This window comes from Entelurus aequoreus, linkage group LG22 (genome assembly GCF_033978785.1).
Source record: "Entelurus aequoreus isolate RoL-2023_Sb linkage group LG22, RoL_Eaeq_v1.1, whole genome shotgun sequence".
NCBI lineage: Eukaryota > Metazoa > Chordata > Actinopteri > Syngnathiformes > Syngnathidae > Entelurus > Entelurus aequoreus.
The window spans coordinates 44,238,824-44,263,478 of record NC_084752.1 but is presented as its reverse complement, the minus strand read 5'-3'; the positions used below and the strand labels follow the sequence as shown (position 1 = coordinate 44,263,478).

Below are 24,655 nucleotides of genomic sequence, written 5' to 3'. Positions count from 1 at the left end.
TTAAAAACTAAATGATTTACAATTGCAGACACAAGGTTCTTGTTCTGCAGTGCTGTGTGCTAATGTGCTTCGTACACCTGCAGGACCGCAAGCAAAGTTGCAGAGAAAGTGCGGACTGGATTTTGAGTGATGTGGGCATTTTCTATATGAACAAGTCCAAGGACCGCAAGAAAGGTCGCAGAGAAAATGCGGACTGGACTTTGAGTGATGTGGACATTTTCTATATGAACAAGTCCAAGGACCGCAAGAAAGGTCGCAGAGAAAATGCGGACTGGACTTTGAGTGATGTGGGCATTTTCTATATGAACAAGTGGAATGGATTGGATACCGACACACTAAAGGGGCTCTCTATCTTACGCTATGAAGTGAGAGGAAACTGAGTGAATAATGACAGGTTATATGATTATTTATTTAAACTCATATTCGGGCCACTTTATAATGAATATGTCGGCATGTATTTGTAAAAAAAAAATAATTTGAATTTATTTATTTATTTATTTTTAACACTAAATTATTTAGGGGGGCTTAAGAACATTTTAGGGGGGCTTGAGCCCCCCTGAAATAGGCCTAACAACGCCAATGGTTGTCGCAATTGTTGGATATGACTTTAAAAGCATAACCAAGCATGCATCACTATAGCTCTTGTCTCAAAGTAGGTGTACTGTCACCACCTGTCACATCACACCCTGACTTATTTGGACTTTTTTGCTGTTTTCTTGTGTGTAGTGTTTTAGTTCTTGTCTTGCGCTCCTATTTTGGTGGCTTTTTCTCTTTTATTTTGGTATTTTCCTGTAGTGAAGTGAAGTGAAGTACATTTATATAGCGCTTTTTCTCAAGTGACTCAAAGCGCTTTACATAGTGAAACCCAATATCTAAGTTACATTCAAACCAGTGTGGGTGGCACTGGGAGCAGGTGGGTAAAGTGTCTTGCCCAAGGACACAACGGCAGTGACTAGGATGGCGGAAGCGGGGATCGAACCTGCAACCCTCAAGTTGCTGGCACGGCCGCTCTACCAACCGAGCTATACCGCCCCCCTGTAGCAGTTTCATGTCTTCCTTTGAGCGATATTTCCCGCATCTACTTTGTTTTACCAATCAAGAATATTTCAGTTGTTTTCATCCTTCTTTGTGGGGACATTGTTGATTGTCATGTCATGTTCGGATGTACATTGTGGACGCCGTCTTTGCTCCACAGTAAGTCTTTGCTGTCGTCCAGCATTCTGTTTTTGTTTACTTTGTAGCCGGTTCAGTTTTAGTTTTGTTCTGCATAGCCTTCCCTAAGCTTCAATGCCTTTTCTTAGCGGCACTCGCCTTTTGTTTATTTTTGGTTTAAGCGTTAGATACCTTTTTTTTACCTGCACTCTGCCTCCCGCTGTCGTCTGCCTATTGTGATCACCACGAACCATGTTCCCGACATCTACAAAGCTATTAGCTACCTGCTGCCACCCAGCGTCCCGGAAGAGTCAGTGCTGCAAGGGATTCTGGGTATTTGTTTTGTCGTGTTTATGTTGTGTTATGGTGCGGACGTTCTCCCGAAATGTGTTTGTCATTCTTGTTTGGTGTGGGTTCACAGTGTGGCGCATATTTGTAACAGTGTTAAAGTTGTTTATACGGTCACCCTCAGTGTGACCTGTATGGCTGTTGACCAAGTATGCCTTGCATTCACTTGTGTGTGTGATAAAGCCACATATATAATGTGACTGGGCCGGCACGCTGTTTGTATGGAGGCAAAACGGGCGTGACGACAGGTTGTAGAGGACGCTAAAGGCAGTGCCCAATACAGTTGTCCAGGTGGAAATCGGGAGAAATTCGGGAGAATGGTTTCCCCGGGAGATTTTCGGGAGAGGCACTGAAATTCGGGAGGGTTGGCAAGTATGCTGCCACCTACTGATATGGAAGAGTATTACAGGGTTACTCTGCCGAGCTCTAGACAGCACCGACACTCAACAACAACACATCATTTGCAGACTATAATTACTGCTTTGCAAACAATATTTTTAACCCAAATAGGTGAAATTAGATCATCTCCCACGGCACACCAGACTCTATCTCACGACACACTGGTGTGCCGCGGCACAGTGGTTGGAAAAACACTGCTCCAGTACATGCTAACACTACGCGGCCCTTTGTTGTGAAAACTTCTTCACGAGCTGTAATGATGTTTTCCTTCACAAACTATTAGGAACCCTCCACTTGGTATGCACCTATGAGGAGAAAGGAGATGGTTACATTTAGGGCCCAAAATAAATGAAGAATGACCTCCGAAGATGAGGTGCACAAATTGTTGGAAGACTTTGAAACATCCTCCCAGCTAACTTGGAGGAAGTTAGAAGTGATCCAAACTCTGGATGTCAGGACACCTTCAGGGTAAGTTAGACAAAAGCTATGTGAGCATGCCTGCATGTATGTACGGAGCCCCTAAAGGGACATGAGGGAAATTGTATTTTTTTAGACATGTATCTTGTGCGCACGAGGAACTTTTTATAAAATTATAAAGAAATAAAATTTAAAAAATTATAATTTATTTTATTTTTTTTATTTTTTTTAGACATGTATCTCGTGCGCACGAGAAACTTTCTTGTGCGCACGAGAAACTTTTTATAAAATTATAAAGAAATTAAATTTAAAAAATTATAATTTATTTTATTTTTTCATTTTTTTTTAGACATGTATCTCTTGCGCACGAGAAACTTTCTCGTGGGCACGAGATGTCTAAAAAAAAATAAAAAAATTATTTTTTATAATTTTATAAAAATAAACTATCTCGTACGCATGAGAAACTTTGTCGTGCGCACAAGATACATGTCTAAAAAAAAATAATAATAATTTTTTATCTTTTTAAAATAATTTTATAAAAAGTTTCTCGTGCCCACGAGAAAGTTTCTCGTGGGCACGAGATACATGTCTAAAAAATAAAAATAAAAATTATAAAAAATAAAAATGTCCCTTCATGTCCGTATGTATGTATTGATTGTAAATAATGTAAATAATTCAATGTATATACTCTGATGATTAACTTGTGTGATGACTGTATTATGCTGATAGTATATATTTGTACCATGGATTGATTAACGTGGACTTAAACAAGTTGAAAAACTTATCGGGGTGTTACCATTTAGTGGTCAATTGTACGGAATATGTACTGTACTGTGCAATCTACTAATAAAAGTCTCAATCAATCAATGAGATGATTTAGGGCCACTCCCAGTTAAAGACTCCCTGACAAGCACTGGTGTGGTTGATATAGGCTACAATAACACCCAATAGCTAATAATAATAATAATAATAGATTTTATTTGTAAAAAGCACTTTACATTGAGCAAACAACCTCAAAGTGCTACAGTGTATTGAAAAAATAAAAAATAATAAAAAGATCTTTAAAAAAACAAACTAGTATGCATATATCTATAAACAGCTACATGGATTGGCTATTATCATTCAAACAGCTTTCTGTAATCAGGATACAAAAAGAAAAGTAATCCTGTACATTTACAGAAAAATGTGTTATAAAGATGCCACAATTGGGATTAAAACTTAATATACATTTATTGTATATTGTGTATTTATTTATCCAAGTGGCTGTGCACTGAAAATATTGACCTTTTCATATTGTTTGCTTTGTTTGATGTATGTTTGGAGAAAAATACTCAAAATAACCAGGGAGTGCACACACAAAATAAATTACAATAACTAGAAAGAAAAAAAAAAACTACAGATTTTGGCCGTTTTGCAAGTTTTTGCGAGTTATGCACGTAATCTATTAATAAAAGTGTGTTTCCTTCTCAAGGCACAAGCGAGGGACTTTGCAGCGACCAATCAAATGAGCTGTGGGGGGCGTGGTCATCCTGCTCTGCACTAGGGTTTCTCAACTCGAGCATCTATAAAAGTGCATGGATGGAGGTACAGTTTTTCCATTTTAATTTTTTTCCCATTTATTTATTTATTTCAGGCAATGACAAAATAAAGTACAAAGTTGACAACACATAATAATATAAATTAATATAGTGCAAAAGGTAATGTATAGTATGTAATGCATGATTGTCCAGTTTTGCCAGTACTATAATGAAAGTTGAAAAAAAAAATGTAACCAGTGTCTTTCTAATTTTATGGTTTTATTTGTATTTATAGTGCGTTTAATCTCATACTTTTTGCAAGATCTCGCAGAAGTATTGCGAGATCTCGCAAAAAGTATTGCGAGATCTCGCAGAAGGTATTGCGAGATCTCGCCGAAAGTATTGCGAGATCTCGCAAAAGGCATTGCGAGATCTCGCAAAAGTATTGCGAGATCTCGCAAAAGGTATTGCGAGATCTCGCAAAAAGTATTGCGAGATCTCGCAGAAGTATTGCGAGATCTCGCAGAAGTATTGCGAGATCTCGCAGAAGTATTGCGAGATCTCGCAGAAAGTATTGCGAGATCTCGCAGAAAGTATTGCGAGATCTCGCAAAAAGTATTACGAGATCTCGCAGAAAGTATTGCGAGATCTCGCAGAAAGTATTGCGAGATCTCGCAGAAAGTATTGCGAGATCTCGCAGAAAGTATTGCGAGATCTCGCAGAAAGTATTGCGAGATCTCGCAGAAAGTATTGCGAGATCTCGCAGAAAGTATTGCGAGATCTCGCAGAAAGTATTGCGAGATCTCGCAGAAAGTATTGCGAGATCTCGCAGAAAGTATTGCGAGATCTCGCAAAAAGTATTGCGAGATCTGGCAGAAGTATTGCGAGATCTCGCAAGAAGTATTGCGAGATCTCGCAGAAGTATTGCGAGATCTCGCAGAAAGTATTGCGAGGTCTCGCAAAAAGTATTGCGAGATCTCGCAGAAGTATTGCGAGATCTCGCAGAAAGTATTGCGAGATCTCGCAGAAAGTATTGCGAGATCTCGCAAAAAGTATTGCGAGATCTCGCAAAAAGTATTGCGAGATCTGGCAGAAGTATTGCGAGATCTCGCAAGAAGTATTGCGAGATCTCGCAGAAGTATTGCGAGATCTCGCAGAAAGTATTGCGAGATCTCGCAGAAAGTATTGCGAGGTCTCGCAAAAAGTATTGCGAGATCTCGCAGAAGTATTGCGAGATCTCGCAGAAAGTATTGCGAGATCTCGCAGAAAGTATTGCGAGATCTCGCAAAAAGTATTGCGAGATCTCGCAAAAAGTATTGAAGAAAATGTTTTCCCTCCATGTCCCTTTAGTGGCTTCATGATGATCTAATCATGCCAAATATGACATCATTATATAGTGTATTACAAATATGACATCATTGTATAGTGTATTAGAAAAATATGTTAGTAAAGACAACAGTTTGTACATGAAAACATCTAATAATGACGTGCTTAGGCAATCATGTAATAATATATACTGGTACACATTTATGTCAATGCTATCAAATATGTATTTTTTTCAAATCGGATCAATTTTAATTTTGATAAATCACAGATTTCTGCCCGCATGCATCATCTTAATTAATAACACAAAAAAAAACGGCCTTGTGACGACAAGTTTGACACCCCTGGTTTAGTGCCTCATTAATAATAAAGAATTGGGACAATTCCAAATAAAATAAGCTCCCAATGGAGTTGAGGGGGGCCCATGTCGACCCCCCCCCCCTCCCTCGCAGGCTTGTTGACGTTCCACCCACAGTGGAGCCACATTTGTGCTGCAGTCGGCAGGACTGGCAGAAAGACCCCTGCACTGGACCACCACCACTAACACCACCACCACCACCGGCTTTTGTCCGCACTGAGACTCTTTTTGTCGACACCTTCTTTCCTCTCCTTAAGACTGATGGCGGAAGTGAGGCGAGCGGCCGAGTGGGCGGGGCGTCCTGATCTGCACCTGGAAGAAGGTATGACGTCCTCACCTTGCGTCACACATCTCCAGTCACAATATTAGGAACACCTGTTCATCGCAACTGTCACACTTCAGTCTGGACACAATTCTAGACCCCATTTTTAAAAATCACCACAACTTCATTTTTTTTTGGGTGGGGAGGCACCGCCCGAGCTTTTGCCAATATGGCGGCCCTGGGTGTGTGCAGCTGTCAGAGCGACTGTTGTGGCCCGCATGTGTTCACGCTGCAGCTGTGATGGGAAGCTGACCTCAGCAGTGCTGGGAGTCCAACCACAACATCACATGTTTACATCTACAGGCTTTATCAATTCACTGATCAATACAGTCTATATCAAACTTGTATTCATGGAGGGCCACATCGCACAGAGGGCCGCATCTAATAGTAAATAGTATATCAATATGAATGTATACCTGTACTAGTGTTGTCCCCATACCAACATGTATTCCGATACTTACTTTTCTACATAAAGGGGACCACAAAAAATGTTATTGGCTTTATTTGAACAAAAAGTCTTAAGAGTACATGAAACATATGTTTATTATTGCAATTTAGTGCTTAAATAAAATAGTGAACATACTAGACAACTTGTCTTTTAGTAGTAAGTAAACAAAGAAAGACTCCTAATTAGTATGCAGTAACATATTGTGTCATTTATACACCTATTATTTTGTACACATTATTAAGGAATATTAAACGACTTGTTCATTTACTGTTAATATCTGCCAGCAACTTGAGGGTTCCAGGTCCGATCCCCTAGGGGTGTAACGGTACGTGTATTTGTATCATACTTGCCAACCCTCCCGTTTTTAGCGGGAGACTCCCGGTATTCAGCGCCTCTCCCAACAACCTCCCGGCAGAGATTTTCTCCCGACAAACTCCCGGTATTCAGCCGGAGCTGGAGGCCACGCCCCCTCCAGCTCAATGCGGACCGGAGACTGAGTGGGGACAGCCTGTTCTCACGTCCGCTTTCCCACAATATAAACAGCTTGCCTGCCCAATGAACGGAGAAGTTAAACAGGACAATACTGCCATCTAATGGATAGCCAACGGAACACTGAAATTCAAGTATTTATTTATTTTTTGTATGTAAAAAATATATATATATATATATATATATATATATATATATATATATATATATATATATATATATATATATATATATATATATATAGCTAGAATTCACTGAAAGTCAAGTAATTCATATATATATATATATATATATATATATATTAGGGATGTCCGATAATATCGGCCTGTCGATATTATCGGCCGATAAATGCATTAAAATGTAATATCGGAAATTATCGGTATCGTTTTTTTTATTATCTGTATCGGGTTTTTTTTTTGGTTTTTTAATTTTTTTATTAAATCAACATAAAAAACACAAGATACACTTACAATTAGTGCACCAACCCAAAAAACCTCCCTCCCCCCATTTCTTTCTGTTATCAATATTCTGCTTCCTACATTATATATCAATATATATCAATACAGTCTGCAAGGGATACAGTCCGTAAGCACACATGATTGTGCGTGCTGCTGCTCCACTAATAGTACTAACCTTTAACAGTTAATTTTACTCATTTTCATTCATTACTAGTTTCTATGTAACTGTTTTTATATTGTTTTACTTTCTTTTTTATTCAAGAAAGTTTTTAATTTAGTTATCTTTTTTTTTTTTTTTTTTTTTTTTTTTAAAGTACCTTATCTTCACCATACCTGGTTGTCCAAATTAGGCATAATAATGTGTTAATTCCACGACTGCATATATCGGTATCGGTTGATATTGGTATCGGTTGATATCGGTATCGGTTGATATCGGTATCGGTAATTAAAGAGTTGGACAATATCGGAATATCGGATATCGGCAAAAAGCCATTATCGGACATCCCTAATATATATATATATATATATATATATATATATATATATATATATATATATATATATATATATATATATATATATATATATATATATATGAAATACTGAAGTTGGTGAATTCTAGCTGTAAATAACCACGCCCCCCACCACGCCCCCAACCCCCCCCCCCACCCCCGACCAAGCCCCCCACCCCCTGCCCCCCACCTCCCGATATTGGAGGTCTCAAGGTTGGCAAGTATGATTTGTATTGAACCGTTTCGGTACAGGGGTTTCCGGTTCGGTTCGGAGGTGTACCGAACGAGTACGCATGCTAGCAGCGACCGGGCTAGGACAACATGTAAAAACCAGAGCTGGAAGACCCTCCTGCCTCGTTTGGGAACACTTAAGTGCGATACAACAATGGAGGACGCAGGTTTGCCGACATTGTTCAGCAGCTGCTTCTAACACGTCAAACACGTGTTGCACCTTTCCTGCTTCCGGCTCCCAGACCGTAGTCGAGGAGCGCGGGGGAGACACTCCTCCAGGGCCCATGTATTCTCAGGGGGCAACACCCTTCACTCTACCCGGCAGTGGGTCTCCACAGCTCCGGACTCCAGGGTGTAAATGACGATTAGTTGCAAATGGTGGCTTTATGGAGGTCTTGCACACAGCCAATCCAACAAGGCCACTCCCTCACCTCGCTCGCCCACACGCTCACCTCTCATGCTGTCACTTATTAAAGGGCCACACACACACATATGCTACTCTCATAGCACATTTGAAGCGTCACCACCGCATTCAAGCAGCCTCTCCTCGGCGAGTCAGGCAGGGCTTAAGCAATAACAAATGTTTTTATAGCAGCAGATTTAAGTTCATATTCATTAAAAAATACAAAAAACATTTAATATAATAATAATATAATAAATGTATATTTAAAATATGTATTTTTATTACTGTATATCTAAATGGATAAATAATTTTGGTCCCTTTTGTTAGGGTGCTTTATCCTCCCCACACACCAGGTAGTCGGGGAGTTCCAGACTAGGGTCAAGGGTCATATCAGTTTGTTGGCGCCTAAGGCAAACCAAGGAAGTCTTTCATGTTCAGATGTTGTACACCGTGTGTGTGTGTGTGTGTGTGTGTGTGTGTGTGTGTGTGTGTGTGTGTGTGTGTGTGTGTGTGTGTGTGTGTGTGTGTGTGTGTGTGTGTGTGTGTGTGTGTGTGTGTGTGTGTGTGTGTGTGTGTGTGTGTGTGTGTGTGTGTGTGTGGCACCGACTCCACTTCCTGGACGACCACATTCCACTTGTCACCATGGGTGCTGGCAGTGGGTGTGTCACTTGCAACACACACACACACACACACACACACACACACGCACACACACACACACACACGCACACACACACACACACGCGGTCGCACTTTGAGCCGTCAGGGAGGTTTTGCATGGAAAAATCATTTGGCTTTTTCCAACCACCTGCTCAGGTAAGAAGAGCAGAGACACTTTTAGTGGCACTCTGGGGTCTAAATATAATTGTTGTGGTGTCAACATGTCAACAAGGAAGTGCTGCTAGCCTGCTAAGTTAGCATAGCTTCAGTTGCTATAATGTAAGGTGTTGTTGTCGACAGGTAATAATGAACGGTGTTGTTGTCGACAGGTAATAATGAACCGTGTTGTTGTTGACAGGTAATAATGAACGGTGTTGTTGTCGGCAGGTAATAATGAACAGTGTTGTTGTTGACAGGTAATAATGCAAGGTGTTGTTGTCGACAGGTAATAATGAACCGTGTTGTTGTCGACAGGTAATAATGAACCGTGTTGTTGTCGACAGGTAATAATGAACGGTGTTGTTGTTGACAGGTAATAATGAACAGTGTTGTTGTCGACAGGTAATAATGAACGGTGTTGTTGTCGACAGGTAATAATGAACAGTGTTGTTGTCGACAGGTAATAATGAACAGTGTTGTTGTTGACAGGTAATAATGAACGGTGTTGTTGTCCACAGGTAATAATGAACGGTGTTGTTGACGACAGGTAATAATGAACAGTGTTGTTGTCGACAGGTAATAATGAACAGTGTTGTTGTCGACAGGTAATAATGAACCGTGTTGTTGTTGACAGGTAATAATGAACCGTGTTGTTGTCGACAGGTAATAATGAACGGTGTTGTTGTCAACAGGTAATAATGAACGGTGTTGTTGGCGACAGGTAATAATGAACGGTGTTGTTGTCGACAGGTAATAATGAACAGTGTTGTTGTCGACAGGTAATAATGAACAGTGTTGTTGTCGACAGGTAATAATGAACAGTGTTGTTGTCAACAGGTAATAATGAACAGTGTTGTTGTCAACAGGTAATAATGAACGGTGTTGTTGTCGACAGGTAATAATGAACGGTGTTGTTGTCGACAGGTAATAATGAACAGTGTTGTTGTCGACAGGTAATAATGAACAGTGTTGTTGTCAACAGGTAATAATGAACAGTGTTGTTGTCAACAGGTAATAATGAACGGTGTTGTTGTTGACATAAATCCCAGTTTTTAGTGACATTTTTCCCCATTCAAAATGAACGATCCATTTTTCAAACGTCCACAATTCCCACATTTTTCAACCGATTCAAACCATTACACCTTCAACACATTCAACTCATCCTGGAAACTCGAACAACCATTTTTCCACGTTCAACAAATTTCCAGGAATTCCTGTTTTAGTCTAACCTTAATTCCAACCTTTTTTAGTGCAATGACATCTTTCACATTTTTCAACCCATTTCAAGCGTTCCACCGTAAAAACATTCCTCTTAGTCAGGACAAAAAACAAAGTTGGTTAAAGAACTTGAAAAATTCCCGGTTTTCACAAAATTCCAGGAATTCCGTAATACCATTTCTCAATTAAAAATGTTACTACTTCAACATTTCTTGACCGTTTTGCAACATTGCAACACCAACCATTTAAAGTCATTTAGAACATTAAATCTTTTAACCATTTTCTGAAAATTTCCTTCCTTTCCCAGAATTACCAAATTTTCATGAAATTCCCATTGAAATGAATTAGACATTTTTCAAAGTTCCACAACTTCCACATTTTTTATCCGATTCAACCCGTTCCAACTTTATCTTATTCAGCCTGTTCAGGAAATGTGTGCTCCCTTTCAACAATTTTTTTTTTTTAAATTCCCGGATTTCCTAGAAATCCCAGTTTTCAGTGAAATTTTCCCCATTCAAAATGAATGATCAATTTTTCAAACTTCCACATTTTTCAACCGATTCAAACCTTTATACCTTCAACACATTCAACTCATCCTGGACATTAATTTTTCCAAGTTCAAAAAATGTCCAGGAATTCCCAGAATTCCCTGTTTTCCAAATCCTTTTTTCACCCTTTTTTCTGTCGACTACTCCTTCCACATTTTTCAACCGTTTCACCGTAAAAACATTCCTCTTAATCAGGACAAAAAAACCAAGTTGGTTAAAGAACTTGAAAAATTCCCGGTTTTCACAAAATTCCAGGAATACCGTAATACCATTTCTCAATTAAAAATGTTACTACTTCAACATATCTCGACCGTTTTGCAACATTCCAACACCAACCATTTAAAGTCATTTAGAACATTAAATCTTTTAACCATTTTCCGAAAATGTCCTTCCTTTCCCAGAATTACCAAATTTTCATGAAATTCCCATTGAAATTAATTAGACATTTTTCAAAGTTCCACAACTCCCACATTGTTTATCCGATTCAACCCGTCCAACTTCAAAATATTCAGCCTGTTCAGGAAATGTGTGCTCCTTTTCAATGATTCTACAAAAAATTCCCGGATTTCCTAGAAATCCCAGTTTTTAGTGACATTTTTCCCCATTCAAAATGAACGATCCATTTTTCAAACTTCCACATTTTTCAACCGATTCAAACCTTTACACCTTCAACTCATCCTGGACATTCAAAAAACAATTTTTCCACGTTCAACAAATTTCCAGGAATTCCTGTTTTAGTCTAATCTTAATTCCAACCTTTTTTTAGTGCGATGACTTCTTTCACATTTTTCAACCCATTTCAACCGTTCTACTCTCAAAACATTCCTCTTAGTCGGGACAAAAAAACCAAGTTGGTTAAAGAACTTGAAAAATTCCCGTTTTTTCCCGAAATTCCGTAATACCATTTTTCAATGAAAAAACTGTTCCTACTTCAACGTTTCTTGACCGATTGAAACAATTCCAACACCAACCAATTCAGCTCATTCAGTACATTCATGCTCTTAATGTTAGCGTTAGTGCAAATGTGTTTACCTTTGAGTGTTTGGTGCAAGTTCCTTGTTAGCCTCCATGCTAGCTCTTCAATCGGTAGCGACATGTTTGTTACAGAAGGTAGTCATCATTTCAATGTGGCATGTGGGTATTTTCCGTGGACTGGTTTTTAATGATAGCTTCCAATAGCTTTTAATTCATAGAAAAATGGTGTGGCGTGAACACCTTAGCGACATCAGGGTGTAGCTAAAAATGAGCAGGAAATGACGGAACAAGACTTCACGGACGGAAATGACATTTTTGTGTTTGTCTTCGCAGATCATTTCCACGGAAACACAGCAGGTTGTTTGCACCGCAGGTAAGTCGTCTTCTGTGTGCGGCTCACGTGGAGGATTGTCATTTTTCTCAATACCTCCACCAGGGAGATTTTCATTGAAGGTGGTAGAAAATATCACTGTTACTGACAACTTTGATGCTAAATGCTAACTAATCATTTTTTCTTTTGTTGTGTTTATAATGAAACACTTTATGCCCACTCACTTTAGTAGCGGTTTTATCAACCTACCCATTGTATTGTTGTAAAAATAACAAAACAAACTATAATGCTAAATGCTACCGCTAGCTCAAAACTGTTGCTTTTGTCATGATTTTTTGAAAAACGTTTTTTCCCCCATTTAATATATTTGCTCTATCGGCAATCTATCCATTGTATTGTGAAATAACAACACAAACTATAGCTCTAAATGCTAATGCTAGCTAATAACTGTTGCTTTTGTTGTTATCATGAAAACGTTTTTTTTCCGCCAATTTGACCCATTTAATTTATTTGCTTTATCGTCAATCTATCCGTACTATTGTCAAATAACAAAGCAAACTGTAATGCCAATGTTAGCTTATAACCGTTGATTTTTTTGTTTTCTCTATCATCATTCTATCGCCAGTATTGTTGTCAAAAAACAAATAATTATGCTAAATGCTAACGCTAGCTAATAACTGTTGTGTTTTTATGAAATAAGTTGTTTCCCCACTCATTTTAATGACTACATTACCAATCCATCCACAGTATTTTTTATCAAATAACAAACTATAATGCTAAATGCTAACATTAGCTTATAACTGTTGCTTTTGTTGTGTTATTACAAAATGTTTTTCCCCTCACTTTAATTGCCATATCGCCAATCCATCCCTTGTATTGTTGTTAAATAACAAAAAATAATGCTAAATGCTAACACTAGCTGTTTATTTTGTAGTTTTTATGAAATAAGTGTTTCTCTACTCACTACTATATTGCCAATCGATCCCTAATATTTTTGTCAAATAACAAAACAAACTATAATGCTAAATGCTACCGCTAGCTCAAAACTGTTGCTTTTGTCATGATTTTTTGAAAAACTTTTTTCCCCCATTTAATATATTTGCTCTATCGGCCATCTATCCATTGTATTGTGAAATAACAACACAAACTATAGCTCTAAATGCTAATGCTAGCTAATAACTGTTGCTTTTGTTGTGTTTTTATGGAAACGTTTTTTTCCCGCCAATTCGACCCATTTAATTTATTTGTTTTATCGTCAATCTATCCGTACTATTGTCAAATAACACAGGAAACTGTAATGCTAATGTTAGTTCATAACTGTTGATTTTTTTGTTTTCTCTATCATTCTATCGCTAGTATTGTTGTCAAAAAACAAACAATTATGCTAAATGCTAACGCTAGCTAATAACTGTTGTGTTTTTATGAAATAAGTTGTTTCCCCACTCATTTTAATGACTACATTACCAATCCATCCACAATATTTTTTATCAAATAACAAACTATAATGCTAAATGCTAACATTAGCTTATAACTGTTGCTTTTGTTGTGTTATTACAAAATGTTTTTCCCCTCACTTTAATTGCCATATCACCAATCCATCCCTTGTATTGTTGTTAAATAACAAAAAATAATGCTAAATGCTAACACTAGCTGTTTATTTTGTAGTTTTTATGAAATAAGTTTTTCTCTACTCACTACTATATTGCCAATCGATCCCTAATATTTTTGTCAAATAACAAAACAAACTATAATGCTAAGTGCTACCGCTAGCTCAAAACTGTTGCTTTTGTCATGATTTTTTGACAAACTTTTTTCCCCATTTAATATATCGGCTCTATCGGCAATCTATCCATTGTATTGTGAAATAACAACACAAACTATAGCTCTAAATGCTAATGCTAGCTAATAACTGTTGCTTCTGTTGTATTTTTATGAAAAATAGTTTTTTCCGCCAATTTAATTTATTTGCTTCATCGTCAATCTATCCGTACTATTGTCAAATAACACAGGAAACTGTAATGCTAATGTTAGTTCATAACTGTTGATTTTTGTGTTTTCGCTATCATTCTATCGCTAGTATTGTTGTCAAAAAACAAGCAATTATGCTAAATGCTAACGCTAGCTAATAACTGTTGTGTTTTTATGAAATAAGTTGTTTCCCCACTCATTTTAATGACTACATTACCAATCCAGCCCCAATATTTTTTTTAATCAAATAACAAACTATAATGCTAAATGCTAACATTAGCTTATAACTGTTGCTTTTGTTGTGTTATTACAAAATGTTTTCCCCCTCATTTTAATTGCCATATCGCCAAACCATCTCTGGTATTGTTGTTAAATAACAAAAAAATAATGCTAAATGCTAACGCTAGCTAAGAGCTATTTATTTTGTTGTTTTTATGAAATAAGTGTTTCTCTACTCACTACTATATTGCCAATCGATCCCTAATATTTTTGTCAAATAACAAAACAAACTATAATGCTAAATGCTACCGCTAGCTCAAAACTGTTGCTTTTGTCATGATTTTTTGACAAACTTTTTTCCCCATTTAATATATCGGCTCTATCGGCAATCTATCCATTGTATTGTGAAATAACAACACAAACTATAGCTCTAAATGCTAATGCTAGCTAATAACTGTTGCTTCTGTTGTGTTTTTATGAAAAATAGTTTTTTCCGCCAATTGAATTTATTTGCTTCATCGTCAATCTATCCGTACTATTGTCAAATAACACAGGAAACTGTAACGCTAATGTTAGCTCATAACTGTTGATTTTTGTGTTTTCTCTATCATTCTATCGCTAGTATTGTTGTCAAAAAACAAACAATTATGCTAAATGCTAACGCTAGCTAATAACTGTTGTGTTTTTATGAAATAAGTTGTTTCCCCACTCATTTTAATGACTACATTACCAATACATCCCCAATATTTTTTTTATCAAATAACAAACTATAATGCTAAATGCTAACATTAGCTTATAACTGTTGCTTTTGTTGTGCTATTATAAAATGTTTTTCCCCTCACTTTAATTGCCCTATCGCCAATCCATCCCTGGTATTGTTGTTAAATAACAAAAAAATCATGCTAAATGCTAACGCTAGCTAAGAGCTGTTTATTTTGTTGTTTTTATGGAATAAGTTTTTCTCTACTCACTACTATATTGCCAATCTATCCCTAATATTTTTGTGAAATAACAAAACAAACTATAATGCTAAATGCTAACGCTAGCTCAAAACTGTTGCTTTTGTCATGATTTTTTGAAAAACTTTTTTCCCCATTTAATATATCGGCTCTATCGGCAATCTATCCATTGTATTGTGAAATAACAACACAAACTATAGCTCTAAATGCTAATGCTAGCTAATAAGTGTTGGTTTTGTTGTGTTTTTATGAAAACTTTTTTTTTTCCGCCAATTTGACCCATTTAATTTATTTGCTTTATCGTCAATCTATCCGTACTATTGTCAAATAACACAGAAAACTGTAACGCTAATGTTAGCTTATAACTGTTGATTTTTGTGTTTTCTCTATTATTCTATCGCTAGTATTGTTGTCAAAAAACAAACAATTATGCTAAATGCTAACGCTAGCTAATAACTGTTGTGTTTTTAATGAAATAAGTTGTTTCCCCACTCATTAATGACTACATTACCAATCCATCCCCAATATTTTTTTTATCAAATAACAAACTATAATGCTAAATGCTAACATTAGCTTATAAATGTTGCTTTTGTTGTGTTATTACAAAATGTTTTTCCCCTCACTTTAATTGCCATATCGCCAATCTATCCCTGGTATTGTTGTTAAATAACAAAAAATCATGCTAAATGCTAACGCTAGCTAAGAGCTATTTATTTTGTTGTTTTTATGGAATAAGTTTTTCTCTACTCACTACTATATTGCCAATCTATCCCTAATATTTTTGTCAAATAACAAAACAAACTATAATGCTAAATGCTAACGCTAGCTCAAAACTGTTGCTTTTGTCATGATTTTTAGAAAATCGTTTTTCCCCCATTTAATATATCGGCTCTATCGGCAATCTATCCATTGTATTGTGAAATAACAACACAAACTATAGCTCTAGATGCTAATGCTAGCTAATAACTGTTGGTTTTGTTGTGTTTTTATGAAAACGTTTTTTTTCCCGCCAATTTAACCCATTTAATTTATTTGTGTTATCGTCAATCTATCTGTACTATTGTCAAATAACACAGGAAACTGTAATGCTAATGTTAGTTCATAACTGTTGATTTTTGTGTTTTCTCTATCATTTTATCGCTAGTATTGTTGTCAAAAAACAAACAATTATGCTAAATGCTAACGCTAGCTAATACCTGTTGTGTTTTTATGAAATAAGTTGTTTCCCCACTCATTTTAATGACTACATTACCAATCCATCCCCAATATTTTTTTTATCAAACAACAAACTATAATGCTAAATGCTAACATTAGCTTATAACTGTTGCTTTTGTTGTGCTATTATAAAATGTCTTTCCCCTCACTTTAATTGCCCTATCGCCAATCCATCCCTGGTATTGTTGTTAAATAACAAAAAAATAATGCTAAATGCTAACGCTAGCTAAGAGCTGTTTATTTTGTTGTTTTTATGAAATAGGTTTTTCTCTACTCACTACTATATTGCCAATCTATTCCTAATATTTTTGTCAAATAACAAAACAAACTATAATGCTAAATGCTAAGGCTAGCTAATAGCTGTTTATTTTGTTGTTTTTATGAAATAGGTTTTTCTCTACTCACTACTATATTGCCAATCTATCACTAATATTTTTGTCAAATAACAAAACTAAATGTAACGCTAAATGCTAACGCTAGCTAATAACTGTTGTAAAATGGGCCAATTGAATAGGTACGCACCTCTTTCTAATGGCGAATATTCCCATCAGAACGCTCCAACCACATATGTTATATCATCGGAAAGGTCTCGATCGCGCCGATGGGCGTACTCTAAATTGGGAACATTTCGTGTTACCGTGGCGACGCCATTCACGAATAAACCCAAAGAATGGGCCAATTGAATAGGTACGCACCTTTTCTAATGGCGAATGACCTCCTCTTTCACGTAGCTCGGTGCTTAACGTCTCCTTTGTTCGCACACTTGTCTACTTTAACGTCCAATGTTTGGTTTTTGGCTGCATATATATTTACATCTGATGTATTTATATCTGGATAAAATATAAACATTTGACATATTTTTTATGTTACCTGAACAATTGTTGTGTTGTATTAATATTCCTTGTGATTGTTGATGTGTCGCAGGCGACCGCAGATCGTCGTCACCTCAGCACAACCCGTGGACGCCGACAGCCGCTTCTCAGCGTCGTCTGACGTCTTTCCTTGGTCCTCTCCGGCCAGCTGGTCTGCGGGCATCCAGGTCCATGCCAAGGTCTGTACCCACTCTCACCGCCACTACATTAGGTACACCTATAAAGACACTTGGAGTTAGTCAATGAGAGGTGTGTGTGTGTGTGTGTGTGTGTGTGTGTGTGTGTGTGTGTGTGTGTGTGTGTGTGTGTGTGTGTGTGTCCCACTAAGCCCCCGCCGTCCTTCAAGCAGGTGTTCAAAGAGAAGACCAGAGAGAATGATGTCGTCCAGCCCAAGGCAGCCCCCCGCCGCACCACCCAGACCCACCCTGTGAGGGGTAAAGATCCTGTTGGAAATAGACCCGAATATAAGACCACGTGTCTCTCTTTACAGATGGTTTTCTAAGAGGGACATAGAGTGTAATATTTGGGTCATCGCATGGTGCTGTCATGGCTAATATACAATATGCTAATATTACGGGTTGTTTTATATTTGGGTCATTACAATGTAATAATATCGTAATATCACTGTAATATCTCAAATATACGACGTTTCTTTTTCAAAATTGTTTCCTAGGGGAAAAATACTGTCTTATATTTGAGTGATTATGGTTTTATTGTAAATATAAATATTATAACAATAATATTACAGTAATGTCTCGAATATAAGACGACCTGTCTTTTCCAAACTGTTTTAGGGAGAAAAATACTATCTTATATTTGGGTCATTACAATATTATTATAATGACAATCATCATAATATTACTGTAATATCTCAAATATACGACGTTTCTTTTTCAAAATTGTTTCCTAGGGTAAAAATACTGTCTTATATTTGAGTGATTATGGTTTTATTCTAAATATAAATATTATAACAATAATATTACATTAATGTCTCGAATATAAGACGACCTGTCTTTTCCAAACTGTTTTAGGGAGAATAATACTATCTTATATTTGGGTCATTACAATATTATAACGACAATAATCATCATCATAATATTACCGTGATATCTCAAATATAAGACTTTTCTTTTTCAAAATTGTTTCCTAGGGGAAAAATACAGTCTTATATTTGGGTCATTATGGTTTTATTCTAAATATAATTATTATAACAATAATATTACAGTAATGTCTCGAATATAAGACGACCTGTCTTTTCCAAACTGTTTTAGGGAGAAAAATACTATCTTATATTTGGGTCATTACAATATTATTATAAGGATAATAATCATCATCATAATTATACTGTAATATCTCAAATATAAGACTTTTCTTTTTCAAAATTGTTTCCTAGGGTAAAAATACGGTCTTATATTTGGGTCATTATGATTATTATAACATTAATATTACCGTAATGTCTCGAACTGTTTTCTTGGGAGAAAAATACTATCTTATATTTGGGTCATTATGGTTATATTCTAATTATAAAATTTGTGCCAATAATATTACAGCAATTTCTCGAGTATAAGACGACATGTCTTTCAAAAACTGTTTTCTAGGGAAAAAATACGGTCTTTTGCTTAGTTCACTATGGGTATTTATTCTAATAATAATGATCATAACAATATTATTACCGTAATGTCTGGAATATAACGACATGTCTTTTCCAAACTGTTTAAGGGAGAAAAATACTATCTTATATTTGGGTCATTACAATATTATTATAACGACAATAATCATCATAATATTACTGTAATATCTCAAATATAAGACTTTTCTTTCTCAAAATTGTTTTCTTTTTTTTAATAAATGTTTTTATTGAATTTGACAGGTATTACACTATACAATAGAACAGTAATCACATTTTCCTTTTTTTTCCCCACCCACTTCCAAGAACAGCAACCCAACACACACCCCATACACCCCCCCCCCTCCCCCCCCCCCAAGGTCCTACATAAGTTAAAGGTACAGTCACAAATGGAAAATAATTAGTACATCACTTTCTTCTCAACATAGGCAGATAATAAATATACACCCAGAATAAATCTAAATAAAAAATAAAAAAAGGAAGCTGGTTTGTGAAAGGTGAACTTTTCATGTATCCTATAGCGTCTTTAATTTAGCTATGTAGTCAACCACACCACCCCAAACAGAATAAAACTTCCCAGGTGCCCCCCTAAGATTAAACTTTATTTTCTCCAGATCTAAATAAATCATAAGGTCTTTAAGCCATAAGGAGGCTTTGGGGCAAAATGGTGACTTCTCAAAATTGTTTTCTAGGGGAAAAATACAGTCTTATATTTGAGTGATTATGGTTTTATTCTAAATATAATTATTATAACATTAATATTACAGTAATGTCTCGAATATAAGACGACCTGTCTTTTCCAAACTGTTTTTATATTTGGGTCATTACAATATTATTATAACGATAATAATCATTATCATATTACTGTAATATCTCAAATATAAGATTTTTCTTTTCCAAAATGGTTTCCTAGGGCAAAAATAAGGTCTTATATGTGGGTCATTATGGGCAGTTCTAAATATAATTATTATAACATTAATATTAACGTAATGTCTCGAATATAAGGCGACCTGTCTTTTCCAAAATGTTTTTAGAGAGGAAAATACTGTGATATATTTGGGTCATTGTTTATATTCTAATTATAATTTTTATGACAATAATATTACTGTAATGTCTGGAATATAAGACGACCTGTCTTTCCCAAACGGTTTTCTAGGGAGAAAAATACAATCTTATATTTGGGTCATTATGGTTATATTCTAATTGTAAAATTTGTGCCAATAATATTACAGCAATTTCTTTAGTATAAGACTTTTCTTTCTCAAACTTGTTTCCTAGGGGACAAATGCTGTCTTATATTTGAGTGATTATGGTTTTATTCTAAATATAATTATTATAACAATAATATTACAGTAATGTCTCAAAAATAAGACGACCTGTCTTTTCCAAACTGTTTTTAGGGAGAAAAATACTATCTTATGTTTGGGTCATTACAATATTATTATAACGATAATAATCATCATCATAATATTACTGTAATATCTCAAATATAAGACTTTTCTTTCTCAAACTTGTTTCCTAGGGCAAAAATACTGTCTTATATTTGAGTGATTATGGTTTTATTCTAAATATAATTATAACAATAATATTACAGTAATGTCTCAAATATAAGACGACCTGTCTTTTCCAAACTGTTTTAGGGAGAAAAATACTGTGATATATTTGGGTCATTATGGTTATATTCTAATTATAATATTTATGACAATAATATTACAGCAATAATGTCTTGAATATAAGACGACATGTCTTTCAAAAACTTTTTTCTAGGGAAAAAATACGGTCTTTTGCTTAGTTCACTATGGGTATTTATTCTAATAATAATGATCATAACAATATTATTACCGTAATGTCTGGAATATAAGACGACTTGTCTTTTCCAAACTGTTTAAGGGAGAAAAATACTGCGATATATTTGGGTCATTACAATATTATTATAACGATAATAATACAAATAATATTACCGTAATATCTCAAATATAAGACTTTTCTTTCTCAAACTTGTTTCCTAGGGCAAAAATACTGTCTTATATTTGAGTGATTATGGTTTTATTTTAAATATAATTATTATAACAATAATATTACAGTAATGTCTCGAATATAAGACGACCTGTCTTTTCCAAACTGTTTTAGGGAGAAAAATACTGTGATATATTTGGGGTCATTATGGTTATATTCTAATTATAATATTTATGACAATAATATTACAGCAATAATGTCTTGAATATAAGACGACATGTCTTTCAAAAACTTTTTTCTATGGAAAAAATATGGTCTTTTGCTTAGTTCACTATGGGTATTTATTCTAATAATAATGATCATAACAATATTATTACCGTAATGTCTGGAATATAGGACGACCTGTCTTTTCCAAACTGTTTAAGGGAGAAAAATACTGTGATATATTTGGGTCATTACAATATTATTATAACGATAATAATACAAATAATATTACCGTAATATCTCAAATATAAGACTTTTCTTTCTCAAACTTGTTTCCTAGCGCAAAAATACGGTCTTATATTTGGGTCATTATGGCTCATTCTAAATCGAAATATAACATTAATTTTACCGTAATGTCTCGAATATAAGACGACCTGTCTTTTCCAAACTGTTTTAAGGAGAAAAATATTATCTTATATTTGGGTCATTACAATATTATTATAACGACAATCATCATCATAATATTACCGTGATATCTCAAATATAACACTTTTCTTTTTCAAAATAGTTTTTTAGGGCAAAAATACATTCTTATATTTGAGTGATTATGGTTTTATTATAAATATAATTATTATAATAATATTACAGTAATGTCTCGAATATAAGACGACCTGTCTTTTCCAAACTGTTTTCTGGAGAAAAATAATATCTTATATTTGGGTCATTACAATATTATTATAACGACAATAATCATCATAATATTACTGTAATATCTCAAATGTAAGACATTTCTATTTCAAAATGGTTTCCTAGGGCAAAAATACAGTCTTATATTTGGGTCATTATGGTTTTATTGTAAATATAATTATTATAACAATAATATTACAGTAATGTCTCGAATATAAGACGACCTGTCTTTTCCAAACTGTTTTAGGGAGAAAAATACTATCTTAAATTTGGGTCATTACAATATTATTATAAGGATAATAATCATCATCATAATTATACTGTAATATCTCAAATATAAGACTTTTCTTTTTCAAAATTGTTTCCTAGGGCAAAAATACGGTCTTAAATTTGGGTCATTATGAGTCATTCTAAATACAATTATTATAACATTAATATTACCGTAATGTCTCGAATATAAGGCGACCTGTCTTTCCCAAACTGTTTTAGGGAGGGAAATATTATCTTATATTTGGGTCATTATGGTTATATTCTAATTGTAAAATGTGTGCTAATAATATTACAGCAATTTCTTGAGTATAAGCCGACAGGTCTTTCAAAAACTGTTTTCTAGGGAAATTATATTTGGGTCATTACAATGTTATAACAATAATAATATTACCGTAATATCTCAAATATAAGACTTTTCTTTCTCAAACTTGTTTCCTAGGGCAAAAATACTGTCTTATATTTGAGTGATTATGGTTTTATTCTAAATATAATTATTATAACAATAATATTACAGTAATGTCTCAAATATAAGACGACCTGTCTTTTCCAAACTGTTTTAGGGAGAGAAATATTATCTTATATTTGGGTCATTACAATATTATTATAACGACAATCATCATCATCATAATATTACTGTAATATCTCAAATATAAGACTTTTCTTTTTCAAAATTGTTTTCTAGGGCAAAAATACGGTCTTATATTTGGGTCGTTATAGGTCATTCTAAATATAATTACTATAACATTAATATTACCGTAATGTCTCGAATATAAGACGACCTGTCTTTTCCAAACTGTTTTTAGGGAGAAAAATACTATCTTATATTTGGGTCATTATGGTTATATTCTAATTATAATTTTATCACAATAATATTACCGTAATGTCTCGAATATAAGACAACCTGTCTTTCCCAACCTGTTTTCTAGGGAGAAAAATACAATCTTATATTTGGGTCATTATGGTTATATTCTAATTGTAAAATTTGTGCTAATAATATTACAGCAATTTCTTGAGTATAAGACGACAGGTCTTTCAAAAACTGTTTTCTAGGGAAATTATATTTGGGTCATTACAATGTTATAACAATAATAATATTACCGTAATATCTCAAATATAAGACTTTTCTTTCTCAAACTTGTTTCCTAGGGCAAAAATACTGTCTTATATTTGAGTGATTATGGTTTTATTCTAAATATAATTATTATAACAATAATGTTACAGTAATGTCTCGAATATAAGACGACCTGTCTTTTCCAAACTGTTTTAGGGAGAAAAATATTATCTTATATTTGGGTCATTACAATATTATTATAACGACAATCATCATCATAATATTACTGTAATATCTCAAATATAAGACTTTTCTTTTTCAAAATTGTTTTCTAGGGCAAAAATACTGTCTTATATTTGGGTCATTATGGGTCATTCTAAATATAATTTAACATTAATATCACCGTAATGTCTCGAATATAAGACGACCTGTCTTTTCCAAACTGTTTTAGGGAGGGAAATACTGTGATATATTTGGGTCATTATGGTCATATGCTAATTATAATTTTTATGACAATAATATTACCGTGATGTCTTGCATATAAGACGACCTGTCTTTCCCAAACTGTTTTCTTGGGAGAAAAATACAATCTTATATTTGGGTCATTATGGTTATATTCTAATTATAAAATTTGTGCCAATAATATTACAGCAATTTCTCGAGTATAAGACGACATGTCTTTCAAAAACTGTTTTCTAGGGAAATTATATTTGGGTCATTACAATGTTACAACAATAATAATATTACCATAATAGCTCAAATATAAGACTTTTCTTTCTCAAACTTGTTTCCTAGGGCAGAAATACTGTCTTATATTTGAGTGATTATGGTTTTATTCTAAATATAATTATTATAACAATAATATTATAGTAATGTCTCGAATATAAGACGACCTGTCTTTTCCAAACTGTTTTAGGGAGAAAAATACTATCTTATATTTGGGTCATTACAATATTATTATAACGACAATCATCATCATCATAATATTACTGTAATATCTCAAATATAAGACTTTTCTTTTTCAAAATTGTTTTCTAGGGCAAAAATACTGTCTTATATTTGGGTCATTATGGGTCATTCTAAATATAATTTAACATTAATATCACCGTAATGTCTCGAATATAAGACGACCTGTCTTTTCCAAACTGTTTTTAGGGAGGGAAATACTGTGATATATTTGGGTCATTATGGTCATATGCTAATTAGAATTTTTATGACAATAATATTACCGTAATGTCTCGAATATAAGACAACCTGTCTTCCCCAAACAGTTTTCTATCTAGGGAGAAAAATACAATGTTATATTTGGGTGAAAAATACAATGTTATATTTGGGTCATTATGGTTATATTCTAATTAT

At 34.6% G+C, this 24,655-nt stretch overlaps 1 protein-coding gene across 1 annotated transcript in view; it reads left to right on the top strand.

Moving 5' to 3' along the window:
- Positions 1–24,655, top strand: part of LOC133639811 (SH3 domain-containing protein 19-like) — a 68,414-nt gene that overhangs the window by 22,542 nt on the left and 21,217 nt on the right. The window contains exons 3-8 of the mRNA XM_062033428.1: positions 2,183–2,367; positions 3,788–3,900; positions 5,772–5,836; positions 12,271–12,310; positions 17,554–17,680; positions 17,830–17,935. Coding sequence (XP_061889412.1) covers positions 5,776–5,836; positions 12,271–12,310; positions 17,554–17,680; positions 17,830–17,935 — 334 coding nt within the window. The 5' untranslated portion in view covers positions 2,183–2,367; positions 3,788–3,900; positions 5,772–5,775. The remainder of the gene's footprint in view (positions 1–2,182; positions 2,368–3,787; positions 3,901–5,771; positions 5,837–12,270; positions 12,311–17,553; positions 17,681–17,829; positions 17,936–24,655) is intronic.